Consider the following 13939-nt stretch of genomic DNA (forward strand, 5'->3'; position numbering starts at 1 on the left):
AATTAAATGGGAAATAAAATGCTCATCCACCAGCAGGGGGCGTAGTTCGCAATTAAGATCATATTTCACCTTGTGGGGTTCCAAGAAATGCAGCATCAGAGTTGCTGATTGGATCTAGTCAGGAACTAGTGGTTGACATACGGGGATGGTGGCCAATCATTGTTGAGAATTTAACTGCGCGTGCTGCGTAGTGCGTACTACAGAATAAACCACAGCAGCACCGGGGGAGCAGCTGGCTGGTGTCAAAAGGATCATTTGAAGGACTCGCTTCGTGGGTGCGTTCGTATTTTATACAATTTTAGAGGTTAATATGTTGTATTGCCTGTTTTGTGTATTGTCTTGCCCTAGTTCATGTGCGGGAGGCGTCTGGGAAAGATGTAATGGTAAAAACTCAAACGATCTGCTGTATTGGCTGTGTTACGAATGCAAAACCAGGCGAAACAAGCCTGTGTCAGTTGTGTGGCTGTTAAAACATTAATGAAAAGAAAACAAGACATATTGTAAAAGGGGTGAAATATACCACACCCTCTTTCACATCCTTCACGCGCCGCAGACGCTTTATTAACAACTGCACGCGCATTAGATTCTCGTGCAGGATGTTCACGCACAACAGGTCTTGTTTTTATATGCATGTATCTGATAACAATACAATAAAAGCGCAATTTCTTAGACGAAGTACGCTTAAATATCCCCATGTCTAAATATAGTGGATAAAAGTAGTATAATAATAGATAAAAAATAATATAGTGGGGGGGAATAAATCACTTTTAGTTTTTATTAGTTTCTCCACAAGTAAAAAATTTACCAGTTTTGGTTTGTGTCGATGTTGCCATGTTTTAGTAATGGATTTTAATGAATTAAGGGATGTTTTGTGGCATTAGTTGGTTTGTCTCACTCCAAAACATTCCATCCTGTTTGATAAAATTACAAAAATCTGTATCAAAATTTTAAAAGATGGACAAAAAAAAAATATATATATATATATATATATATATATATATATATATATATATATAATATTGAAATTAATTATATTAACATATTTGACACCCTTATGGAAGCAAACCCTGTCCCTCCATGAGCAATGGCTAACCTTAGCTTTTTATGTCCATCCTTGAAGGAATATTCAGTTTCAATACAAATTAAGCATTTTGTGGCATAATGATGATTACCAAAAAAATAAAATAAAATTCGACTGTTCTTTAAAAAAATTAAAATAAGAGGTTTCCCTCACTTGGGGTAAAAGGCCCCTGGGGGGTTTAAAGTGATATTGTGTAGATATAGGGGCAGTAGTCATAGTGAGAGAATTTGTCAACTAATGCAAAAGCAAGATGCTTTTTTTTTTGCTTTTTTTTTTTTGAGCAACAAATTAAGATGATACTTACTCAGAATAACTACTTCAGAAAAGGGTTTAACATTTCCTGTTAATTTCAAACACATTTGGCATTTTATTACATCTCAAGTATTCAATAAACAAACTAAACTCTTATGATTAGATGAGTCAATGTGAGCCCACGTTGAACTTTTTTAATTACAAATCTATTCGCCCCACTTTAAAAACAAAAAAACAATGTGTTTAATAGGGGCCTTCAGCTCCTGCAACAGGGGGGATTTTTACCCCAAATACTATCCTTTCACTTTTTAGGCAGTTATTGAAAAAGGTTTGATATAATCATGAAAATGTTAAGAGTATTTTGTCTCAAAATAAATGTTAATTTCAGGGTTTTTCATTGGCTACATATATAATACAAATATTAAAATTAGATCAAATTAAAATCAACCTTTAGATATGACATGCATTGAACTCATGGATCAGAAAGCAGTGCATAGTGACAAACAGGTGTTTAGGAAAGTCCTCTGATAGTTTTTGATGCTATTTAGTGTTTTGAGAGAAAATCAAATCAATGGAGCCTTTGTACCGTACAACTTTGTTGCCATGATGTAACGCAGTAAACCCTAAAAGGCAGTAAAAATGACAATTTAAATAACTTTACAGCTAAAATAATACACGTTTTAACAGAATAATAGATTTGTGCTTTTTTAAAAATCTAAGTTTCATATTTCCGGTTTCAAACCCTCCAAAAACAGGCCCCATTCACTTCCATTGTAAGTACCTCTTAGTAACCCAGATTTTTGCACTTTTTTTTTTTTTTTTTTTTTTTTTTTAAAGAAAAGGATGGACAAGTCGAAATAATTTTCTGTGGTAAACATTTTGCCACAAATTCTGTCGATTGACCTTAACTTGTGTCGAATCCAGAATATTTCTTTAAGCGTTATTATAATTGGAAAAAGTGTGTGAGTCAGAGCTTGACCAAAGCATTCTAAAAGCCCAGTATACCCTTTTATAAAAAAGATCTCTTTAAATTACACCAAGTATATTCATAAGTTTTTAAAAGTTAGGCTACGATGTTCCATATGTTCTGCACAACAGGAATGACCTGAAACAAACTACAGCTATATGTGAGTTGAGGTCTAGCCAACAAAATTAGATTAACTGTGCCATACATTACACAAAAATGTACTGTACTGTAGTATGTTCACGTCATGAAGTTGATCTTTTTTTTTTTTTTTTTTTTTCCAAGACCACAGTGAGGTTTGCAAAAAGACTACAGTGAATTAAAGAGATAGAAAGTCTGATTTGGGCCTTCTTATAGTTACCCCAAGACATAGAGGAGCTCCTCTCATGCTGTATGGACCATGCATTCAGCCAGTGTTTAATCATATTTCACTTTATTACCTGTTCCTCTTGCTAAAGAGAGGCATAACGGGTGGTTTTAGGGTCCAAGATGGACGTGGACCTCCCTAAACCCCGAATATTTCTGAACTACAACGCCCTGTTTTCACAGTGAGAATCATTCTGCATGGTGTGACTTCTGTTTTGTGTGAGTGACTGCAACATGATGTTCAGCAGCTTTATGCATCAATGCCATTTAACTCAGCTGAAGTTCTATTTTGTCCTTCAGCTGGTAAAGTTGTTGCAGAAATACCTCATGCAAATTGGTAATTTGATTTAAAGTTTCATTGAGTCTGGGAGATTTTAATTTTGTCATGCTGCTATTGCAACAACTTCACAGTCAGATGCTTTGCATTGTGCTTGAACTTTATATCTAATTAAATAAAACCAGGATGGTATTTTTAATAGTGCTGTGGTTTTGAGAGATTTATATATTTCTGGAAGGTTCAAGCTTTGCTGTTCTCCTCTCAATTATTGGGGCATTAAAGGAATAGTTCACCCAAAAAAGAAAATTCTCTCGTCATTTACTCACCCTCATGCCATCCCAGATGTGTGTAACTTTCTAATGCAGAACACAAACCGAGATTTTTAGAAAAATATTTCAGCTCTGTAGGTCATAAGTGAATGATGACTGAATCTTTGAAGCTCCAAAAAGCACATAAAGGCAGCATAAAAGGAATCCATAAGACTCTAGTGCTTTAATTCATGTCTTCTGAAGCGATCCAATCGGTTTTAAGTGGGAACAGACCAAAATATAGTTCCACTTTCACTATAAATCTTGACATCAGCAGGCTCCTTGGCGATCATGATTTCAAGCTTGTGTGCCATCTAGCACCTAGTGTGTCAAGCACTAGGAAGTGTAATCCATCTTGAAATCATGATGGAGCCTCGAGACTGCAATGGCAAGATGTACAGTGAAAAGGGAGTTTTTGTCTGTTCTCACCCAAGACCAATTAAATCACTTCAGTATGGATTACATTTATGCTGCCTTTGTGCTTTTTGGAGCTTCAAAGTTTTGGTCACCATTCACTTGCATTGCACGAACCTACAGAGCTGAGATATTCTTCTAAAAATCTTTGTGTTCTGCAGAAGAAAGTAAGTCATACTTATCTTGGATGGCATGAGGGTGAGTAAATGATGAGAGAATTTTCATTTTTGGGTGAACTATTCCTAAAGTCTCAATATGGCCCTGTATTTTGTGAAATGTGATCTTTGTTCTCCTTAATTTATGCATTTATGCAATAATTAACTAATCTAAAGCTTTTTTTTTCTTGCTAAAGCAATTTTTGAATGCAGTTCTGCATATTTCTTCCTTGTTCCAACATCAAAATGTATGTTTTTGTGGTTGAAAAACAACCAGTAGAATGCAATCTACCGAAGAGCCATCTCTGCTGTTTGTCATCAGCTTTTTATTGTTGCTGCATGGTACTGTAAGGTTATACATGGTGTGGACTGAAGTTCTTGTATTGGTTTGTTCATTGACTTACAAGACACATCTGATGCTGGATCCCTAGGTGGAGTTTACCAGTTGGTGCGACCCAAGTGATGGCTGCGGTGCAAGACGGCCCGTGGAAGAGCCTGAGTTCAGGGAAGAAAGTAGCCTTGGCTGCAGGCCTCTCTGTGGGGGCCACAGTGGGCTACCTTGTTTACCGCCACATTCGAAGCAGCAGTGGTAAGCGACATAAACTACTATACTTGATATACTTTATATTGTCATAGTCATATGTGCTGAGGCAAAAGAAATGTTCATTTATTGGTGATCTGTGTTGAGAGCTTTTTACATATTAACAGTCTTTGAATTACATCTTGAACACAATGAAAGGTTAGGATTAATATTTTTCATTCTATCATTTGACCCTGTAGTGCAGTGCGAAAGTAAAGAGGAGTCCAGAATATCTATTCCACTTGACGTGTACCGATCTATTGCGAGATATCAGAGCGCCTTTCTAGATATAGTGAGTGTTTGTTCTGTCTTTTGTTTTAATGATCTGATCTAGAATTTTCACTACTCCCTGGTTTTTTTTGTCAACTATGGGACAAATAACTTCAATTATCTTCATGGTATATGATTGATTTGTGCTAGGTTAGGACCTGCAGTTCTGTCACTCTTCTGTTTGTGTAGGTGAATCAGAAGTCTGGCGCCCAAATAAACATGTTACCGAACACTAAAGAGCAGAGCTTGGTGAATTTTCTCATCCAGGGTTCACCCGAGCAGATTCTTGTGGCGCAGTGTGCTCTGGAGAAGCTGGCCACCGACTGTGAGGTCATCAACGATGTCATTGAAGTGCCTCAGACGGCATTTGGACGAATAATAGGTAGTGCTATTGTTTACTTAAGTGCGCAAGTGGACTCCTTATTATTGCACATAATGTCTTGGGGATTTATTAAATATTGTTTGTTGCACCAGGTCGTGGTGGTGAGACCTTGAAGTTCATTAACAGAGTCTCTGGGGCCAGGGTGAACTGCCCCAGAGATCGTGGACGCAGCATACAGGAGAAGGGCAAGATCACAATTACTGGCACACGCAAGGAAATTAAAAGTGCTAAGGTGGGATGTTTTGATGAACAAAGTCTGCCTTGAGAGGCTATGAGAGTTTGAGGGATGAAATTGAGATAAAAAGATTTTAAGTTTCATTCTTCCTGGTCAAATGAGGAAGACTATTTGTGATTCTGGGTAGAGATTATGACATCAAGCTATCTCATTTGTGTCACAGGTGGTCGTGAGAATATTTGCTTATGTTTTTCTTCACAGGAGATGATCATGGAGAAGGTCATAGAGAATGAAACTGTACGAAAGCGGATAAGTCAGTCCTCTGCTCTGCGTCAGAAGAGGAAACCACTGGAAGTGGAGCAATTTGACAAAGCTCCAAGATTAGAGAATGAATTATTAAAGCCTAATGGCAAAGATTTACTTTCACCACTGACTAAGCTTCAACATGAGGGACTTGTTACGTTGAATGGCTTTGCAGTCAGCCCTGATACAGCTGAAAATTCCCTCAAATCAGAGGAGGAGGAGATTCTTTCTCCAGTATCACCTTTGGAGATCTCAAAATTTGAAAGTAAGAATCAGATCCATGCACTAAACACACCTATACAAAGCCAATGTTTTAACCTCGTGCGACCCCACGTATGTTACCGATCCGGCTCGACCCGCTCCGAACGGGACTTGAACCGGCATCTCCGGCATGGGAGACGGGTGCGCTAAAGAGGAAGTTAAAGGCTACAGGCTCTAGCGTCAGTTGCTAGTGCGCCTCTTGAGGCCAGGGGAGTGAGGTTTACATACTGCACAGCTACCTACCAGCTGGCTCCCGTTACACGTACACATGCGTGGACACTGTATTTTGGCTTCGCTATATGCAACGCATAATTTTCTTTCATTTAAACTGACTGATCTCAGTTCAGAAGACTCTGGGTTAAACACAATGTACACAGTTGTGTACTTTAGCTCTATTTTTCCCTAGAAATCCTATATTTACTATGTATTATCACACTGAGAATCAATGGGTTCATCCAAAAGCTGAAAAATGTTGCTTTCAGAGGCTTTACATGGAGTTTAAAATAAGGTGCATGTCGTACTGTTCTAAGACTAGTGCAGACAGACAGCAGCACACTGGAGGTTAAGTCATTCACTAGGCAGCAATGAAGCATCCTGTAGGTTTCCTATGCAGCCAAGTGCATTCACCACTAACATCAGACCAAAAGTTCAGTTTCAGGCTGTAGATGATGTTTTGACCACTCAACATGGTTGGCAGACATGGGGCAATGGTAATCAGTACTTAGATTCATAATTTATAATGTATAATTTATTTTTAACGTGGTTGGTAGTGATTGGATGACGCTGGCCATTACTGTGAAACAGAATTATACATGCGAATTTCTGATTTGTAAAATGCTTCAACACTGGCTCTCACTTGTTTGTTTGACAGTGCACAGAGAGAACATTGAGATTTTGTTGCCAAAGTAGAAGAACATTGTAACAATCAAGTCAAATAATTTTTATTTGTATAGTTTTTTTTATTTATGCTTTTCCCAATACACCTTGTTCCAAAGCAGCTTTACAGAAAATCAAAAAGGGAAATGGAAAATGCACACAGCAGTCACACTCTGGTCTCAGGAGGTTAAAGGAATACTGTAGTTATCCCAAGAATGAAAACTCATCATTTACTCACTCTTTTCCATCCAAATGTGACTTTCTTGCGTATAGTGACATAAGGCTGTAAAGCTCCAAAAAGGGCAAAATAAAATAGTCCATATTACTCATGCACTGTATTCCAAGTCTTCTGAAGTCATGTGATAGCTTTGTGTGAGGAACAGGCCAAAATTGAAGTTGTTATTCTCTGTAAAAGCATCCCTACCACCATAGTTCTCAAATAACATTTCATCCTTCCAAAAATGAAAACATGATGCCTCGTCTTCGGTCATGTGGCATGCAGGAACCAATTGCATTTGGCATCACTGATATCAAAGCTGCCACGGCGTGTCATTTAATGCCAAGTTTCAATATGTGCATGAACAAATGAGGATTGAGAGTGACAGTGAAGGGCACAACTCATACAAAGCTATCATATGGCTTCAGAACTCTTGGAATATAGTGCACGAGTAGTATGGATGGCTTTTATGGTGCCTTTTTGGAGCTTGGTCATTGTATACTTTCATTGTGTGGAAAAGTGCATCATGGAAAGTCTTAAGAATTTCTCCTTTTGTGTTCCACTGAAGAAAAGGTCATAAAGGTTTGCAACAACATGAGAAATATATGATGAATTTTCATTTTTGGGTGATCTATCCCTTTAAGAAGGTAGTTTGAAAAGGACACCGGAATCCTATTCTGAAAATTGCACAAGATCAGATTTCACACGAACCAGACCATCTGTTTTGTCTCGCAAGTTCCAAGCCCAGATCTGAGCTTCCAGCCTGATGAGCACCTGGAGGTGTATGTGTCTGCCTCTGAGAATCCTCAGCACTTTTGGATCCAGATTCTGGGAGTACGATCTCTACAGCTGGATAAACTGACTGCTGAAATGAGCTGTTTCTACAACAGTGACGCCTCGCAAGTACGTTTGTTTGACCCTGTCAGAGTCTTTTAGAAGCACAAGAGTTGTTAAAAGGAATGGTTTATTATCTTTCTTTATTGCCTACCCCAGGAGCACAGAGTGGAGACCATTATTGTTGGAGACATAGTGGCTGCTTCATACAGAGACCATGGTACATGGAACCGTGCTCGAGTGTTAGGTATTCTGGGTTCTAACTTGGTGGATTTGTATTACGTGGACTTTGGAGACAACGGGGAGCTTCCACGGGAACACTTACGAAGCATGAGGTTTGCAAAAGACAGAGAGAAAACAAAACAGTATTCATCATGTGACTCAAAGGAGCAGTTAACTCAAAAATGAAAACTCTGTCATTATTTACTCACCCTCATGTTGGTCCAAACCTGTATAACTTGTCTTCCGTGGAAAAAGGATTGTTAGCCTCAGTCAGCATTCTCTTTCATTGTATTGGGGAAAAAAATGCAATGAAAATGAATGGTGACTTACACTTACATACTGCCTAACATTGTCTTTTGTGTTCCATGGAAGAAAGTCATATGAGTTTGGAGCAACATGAGGGCAATAAATGACATTTTTCATTTTTGGGTGAACTATCCTTTTAACTGGCATGCGCATGGCACTAGCAAAAAGGTCATGGTTTCGATACCCTGGGAACGCATGTACTGATCAAATGTATAGCTTGAATGCTTGGTTAATTTGCCTTGGATAAAAGTGTCTTCTAAATACATAAATGTGAATGTAAGACATTACATTCACATTTTCTCAGATTATACACTCTAACCTGGGGTTTTCAGATTATACAGAGTTTACTTTGTATGACTTTCTGTATGGGCTTCTAATGTATTTAGCTCTTTGTTATTGCATTGCCCCATCTCTGAATAAGCACAGTTGTATTTTGTGATGTTAAGAAGTGACTTCTTGAGCCTACCCTTCCAAGCCATTGAGTGCAGCCTAGCAGGGGTCCGTCCTGCAGGTAAAGAGTGATGTTCAAGTGTTAAGCAGTAAAAATATGGAAAGGTGCCATCAGCACATGAAAATAAAGATGTTATTTATCAATGTTTTAGGAGAGGTTTGGACCGAGGCAGCCCTGGATGACTTTGAACGCATGACGTACTGTGCCGAATGGAAACCATTACTGGCCAAACTGTACAGCTATTCTCATTCCGAGATCTCATCCTGGCCCAGTGTGAAACTCTATGACAACAGCCAGCTAAAGGTCAGAGGTCAACATGATCTAAAAGGAAAGAAAAACAGTTTCTAACAAAGCAATGTTGCATGACACAAGTGTTTCTTAATATCGGAAAGGAATTTCAGCTCAAGCATTTCAATTTGGAATATTTCAACTTGATCTGTGTTACCCATTTAACCCAACAAAATTGTATTTAGTTTTTTCTCTAGTGTTTTTATTTATTTGTTCTGTCATTTTATATTTTTAATCTTTTGATTTGGTCTCTCGACTCTGTCTCAGGCTGTGGATCTGGGTAAGGAATTGATTCGTCTTGGTCATGCTGTGAGCTGTGAGGATGAAGGGTTTGGGCTCAGGGAAGACTGGGATGAGTCCAGATCACTGCAGAAGATGCTGGTAAGATAACAAATGAATTCTGTTTAAGAGTTTATTTTGGGTGAAAGCAGCACTAAGAGAGTCTCTGTTTTGGATATTTGCAGGATGACATGACGGGAGCAACCTCAGAACTGAGTATGTCCTGCATTAGTTTATCAGGTATGTTTTTCAAGGTGGTTCCTCAGCCTTGTGGAAGAACTTAACCTTCCTAATCTGTTATAGAAGGGCTGCCTGCTTTACTGTTGACAGTCATTTTTGTACGGAAACAGTACAGGTGTACCTTTTTTTTTTTTTTTTTGTCTTTTTTTTTGTCTTAAAGAAATGATAGCATTTCTTCCCTGAAGTAAAAGCAATAAAATTGATGCACTTTTAAAAAACATTTAAGATTATTTACATATGAATGGTGAAATTGAGAAATGAATATGCATGAAAGCTTATTAATTTATTTAGCTTCAAAACAGTGAAAACCCATACTTCTATAAGTTGAAACATGAAGAAAATATGAGAATGTGTTGGGGGCAGATTGCTGCCATTTGGTGAAAAAATAACATGGCTTGAACATCATGTAATGACAATAATAGCCAGTAGATGGCTGCAATATTCTATGCAGCTGCCTGCTGTGTAGTAATTCTAAATTTTGAATCATTATTCATTTGGATATATATTTAAACAATTGTAGCATTTTTTAAAAAAAAAAATATTTTTATTTTATTTTTTTATGTTTTGAAGTGTCAGTTTTTGCAATAATGTCACAATGCTCACAGTCAAACCTGACCTGGTATAACAAAGAAGACATCAAATTTTAATAACTCAAAGTACATTAATAATAATGTTGAGAAAATGAACAGTAATAAACAGAAATGTTCTGCATTGTGGCAGAATAATAGATTTTATTTGACAAAAAAAAAAAAAACTCATGTTCTCGCCAGTTAATTTGTGTGTGTGAAGTATGGGGGGGTGGGATGATGTCTTGACCGTGAACAGTAAAGGTGTTGCTTTTTTCCCTCTCCACTACTTGGACTAATCTAATCCAGACACACACCCCCCCCCCATATTTATATATGTGTATTGGGTTTGCAAAAATTGGATTTCGTGTGTTTTGGCTGTTGAAACAACAAGCAACTATACAGATTTAAGACAGATAAGCCAAAAAATAGGTTTTTGCTGCTTGCCTGAACAAAGCTTGTTAGTGTGCCACCATTATTTCCTCCACATATTTCAGTTCAACAGTGTATAACCAGTCTCTGGATGGCATGTGTTAAGGTTCAACAAATACATGGCTAAGAAAGCAGCTGGAATGGTCATCCTGTCTCACCAGCTCTTCAGAGGTGGAGCGAGCTGACGTGGACCAAAGCTCTGGTTTTGGACTTCTGTCTACCACTTCCCTGATCCACTCTACTCCATCTCAGAACCTCAGTGAACTGGTCAGCCACATACTTGAGTCCTCTTCCTCAATTCTAGACCCACCGAATCAGCTGCTTTCTGAAAATACGGTCCAGTCCAACAACTTAACCCCAGTGTCACCATTAACCATGTCAGTTCTGGAAATCACGTCTTCATTTACATCTTCTCCATCTTGTATGGAGGCTGGGACATCAGCCATGGATTCCTTCACTCTGAATGATGATGTATTCTTAGGGTCTCATTGCATCAACAAAAAGCATAAGGTAATGTCTACTAAATCAGAAGATGCAGACTCGTCCTCTACAGTAGACACCAGTTTCAGTGAGAGTGTAGAAAGTAGCAAAAGCAGTGATGGAATCAGAGGAGTGTGGTATTACCTCACTTCCTCTAAGGATTCATCTGAGACGTCTCTAAGCACGACCATGCCGCAGTCGTCCACTGCGACATCCTTTTCTATGACCGAATCTTGGGACGAGAGCACCGTTTCATCTCACTCTGTTGTGGAACTGAGCTCTGATCTATCAAGCAGTGTTGAAGATGCTGAAATGGCTCAGGTAGAAGTTATCACCTTAAGTGACAGTTGCAGCAGTGGAATCGACTTGGTTTGCAGTCATTCTAAAGAGCACAGAAGTGTGTCCTCTAAGAAAGAAAATTTAGATGGTAAACCAAACCCACTAGACGGTGATGTGATATTCTCACCCAGTGTAAATGATGAAACACAATGTAATGAAGCTGGAAATGCAACTGGAGGAAGTGGACATGTTCTTAAGAAACCAAAGAACGTTGATTTCAAAAGTGAAACGGGCAACATGGGTGATGACAAATCAACAACAGGTGCAACGTACATATAAATTGAGTGATGCACACTTGAGCACTGTGGTGGTTAACATCTATAATGACAGCAGTTATGTGGAAATTAAAATGTACTGTTTAAAATCAGTGTGGGTTTTGGCTGGTTTTCACTGAAGGGGTACCTTTATTTTGGGAGTGACTCCACTTTGCTGCATTGAATATGTCTTAGATTGAATATGTTCCACCTGCATGTGACATACAGAACCTGGGAGGTTTCATTTTACACTGCACAGGGGTTTTGGCTTCAATGGGAGAGAAGTGAGTGGTGCTTGTGCGGTAAATCTCTAACTCTAAAGGCAAAAGTGTACTTCGCTTTTCTGCGTGCCAGTACACAGTGCGCATAACGCAAATTTCGTCAGCACAGTACACACGGTCTTTGCACTCTGTCGTCGAATGCGTCCAAATGGGCTCGTGGTCAAGAGTATACTTCAAAAAGCTGAGCGCTCGGCCGTGCACAAGACGGAACGGCACGTGGACAAACTAAGTATACCCTAGCCTTAAGTATTAGGCGCGTCCACACTAATACGTTTTCATTTGAAAACGCATTGATTTCACTACGCCTCTCAAGTATACTAGAACAGACCTTTCCTCCAATAGAAACGAGGCGTTTCGAAAACACTTCCGATTACCGTATACTGTGGGGAAAATTATGACATTAGGAAACTTATTGAAGTTTTCTAATGAAAAGGGATTGGTGTGGATGTGTCCTTAAACTTTGGTGCATATCTTGACACCATTTGTGCTACAGACATGAATAATACCTCAAACTGTGCATCTTGTTGAAGAGAGTGCGAAGTTACTTTTCTATACAATTGGTCTTAGACGATATAATGGTGAAGGAAAATACTATAGATGTACATTGAACGAGAGCCCTGAGCCTTGGACCTGTAAGCAGCCTCCTATCAAGGCCCTAGTAACCACTCAGAACATCCTAGTCACTGGACAGCAACTCTGTAAAAAACATTAAGAACACCTTATCATAGCAATGCCTTGGCAACCACTCACCGCATGCTAGAATGGTGGCGGCAAGTACCACACATCTAGTTACAGTATTCTTGTTTTGTGTCTTTTTTTTTTTATGATCGATATGCCCAATATAACTTGGCTTTTACTTCCATTTGTTTAGAAGTTGCCTCAATTTCTGGAAGCGTGGATGATACTATTGATGAGGAATTCAACTGACAACTGACCTAAGACATATATGCCTTTTATTGGTGAGTTTCACTGATAAGCATGTGTCAGTATAATCTCATATGTTTCTTGATGTACATAATCTTGCTTGATGATTGATGAGCTAATGATGTCACTCTCTCTGCATGCTCCTGTCCTCCCCAGAGACCAGTCGTTACCTTCATTTAGCATTTAACACATGCCTCCTGTCTCTGAGAAAGAGCCTTACTTGACTACGCCACCTGCTCGAACTGCCTGTATTTACTGCTTAAATACACAATTATTTTCACAGTTTGTCTTGCTTAAAATTTACAGCCTGTGTGTCAGGAAGACTTTGGAGGTTTTTTTTGTACTGGTTATACTTGCGTTCTCATTGTGTTAATCTCATTTCCTGTATCTAAAATGTTATGGCAGCACCTTTTTGGATTCCCTCATATGTCTGAAGAGTTGACTGACAGTTGAAGAGCAGAGCTCAGGGAACTTATGATTGACTTCGTTAGAAACCTCAGTGTTATTGCAGTGTAGCACCAAAGTTACTGTTGTTTTTAAGTGAGATGGTTTTGTTGTTTTTGTACGGTTTGTACTTTTGTTTCTCATTTCCTGTTTCAAAGTTTGTTGTCAATGTTGTTTTATTTCATTGAATGCTATATAATATAAATATATATAATCAAATAAAGATAATTATACCCCATATATATTTTAATATTATTTATTTATTTATGCAAATCTAGGAAACTTAAGTAGACGGTTGGAATTAAAAAGGTTTATTTTAATATTTGCTTTGTGAAATTTAAAGGTCTGATGCTGATGTATATTAAATGCTCTTGAAACCAAGCATAGTACAAAACTAACTACACAGACTGAAAGCAGTTGAAAATGGACATAGATATTTATCTCTGCCATTACATCTAATGAAGGATGTAACTGAGGGAAACCTAGAACCAATAGTTCTGTTAAATATGTAATTCCTAACCTACAAATGAACAATAAGGCAAGTGTACCTCATGCAGTTAGTTAGATGGGCTCCAAGATTATTGGTTGAAAGACAGCTCAAATGGAACAACTGACTTCTCAACATGTGCATGACATGTTTTTGTTCTCTTTATGTTTGTAAATAATATACTAAGAAAAAAATGTCATGAGGGGTAGTTGGTTTTAATCAAAATTAGAA

The 13939-nt window shown here is 38.3% G+C and overlaps 1 protein-coding gene across 10 annotated transcripts; it reads left to right on the forward strand.

The window, feature by feature from the left end:
- The first annotated feature begins 151 nt into the window (after window positions 1-151).
- Window positions 152-13455, forward strand: tdrkh (tudor and KH domain containing). 10 transcript variants are annotated; one of them, XM_051674308.1, is made up of 16 exons: window positions 189-275; window positions 2756-2845; window positions 4249-4406; window positions 4598-4689; window positions 4857-5049; window positions 5142-5172; window positions 5203-5281; window positions 5486-5792; window positions 7618-7784; window positions 7875-8050; window positions 8690-8754; window positions 8846-8997; window positions 9250-9363; window positions 9447-9501; window positions 12725-12812; window positions 12934-13455. In XM_051674308.1, exons 2-15 carry the CDS (start codon window positions 2787-2789, stop codon window positions 12778-12780), a joined length of 1704 nt encoding a protein of 567 aa, XP_051530268.1. In that variant the 5' UTR covers window positions 189-275; window positions 2756-2786; the 3' UTR covers window positions 12781-12812; window positions 12934-13455. The 10 variants fall into 10 exon arrangements, with proteins under 10 accessions (XP_051530273.1, XP_051530271.1, XP_051530268.1 ...); XM_051674312.1 differs by adding an exon at window positions 2964-3000 and having other exon boundaries at window positions 218-275; window positions 2756-2882; window positions 5142-5281; XM_051674309.1 differs by having other exon boundaries at window positions 191-275; window positions 4935-5049; window positions 5142-5281.
- The last annotated feature ends 484 nt before the right edge of the window (window positions 13456-13939 follow it).

This window comes from Myxocyprinus asiaticus, chromosome 36, assembly GCF_019703515.2.
Source record: "Myxocyprinus asiaticus isolate MX2 ecotype Aquarium Trade chromosome 36, UBuf_Myxa_2, whole genome shotgun sequence".
Classification (NCBI taxonomy): domain Eukaryota; kingdom Metazoa; phylum Chordata; class Actinopteri; order Cypriniformes; family Catostomidae; genus Myxocyprinus; species Myxocyprinus asiaticus.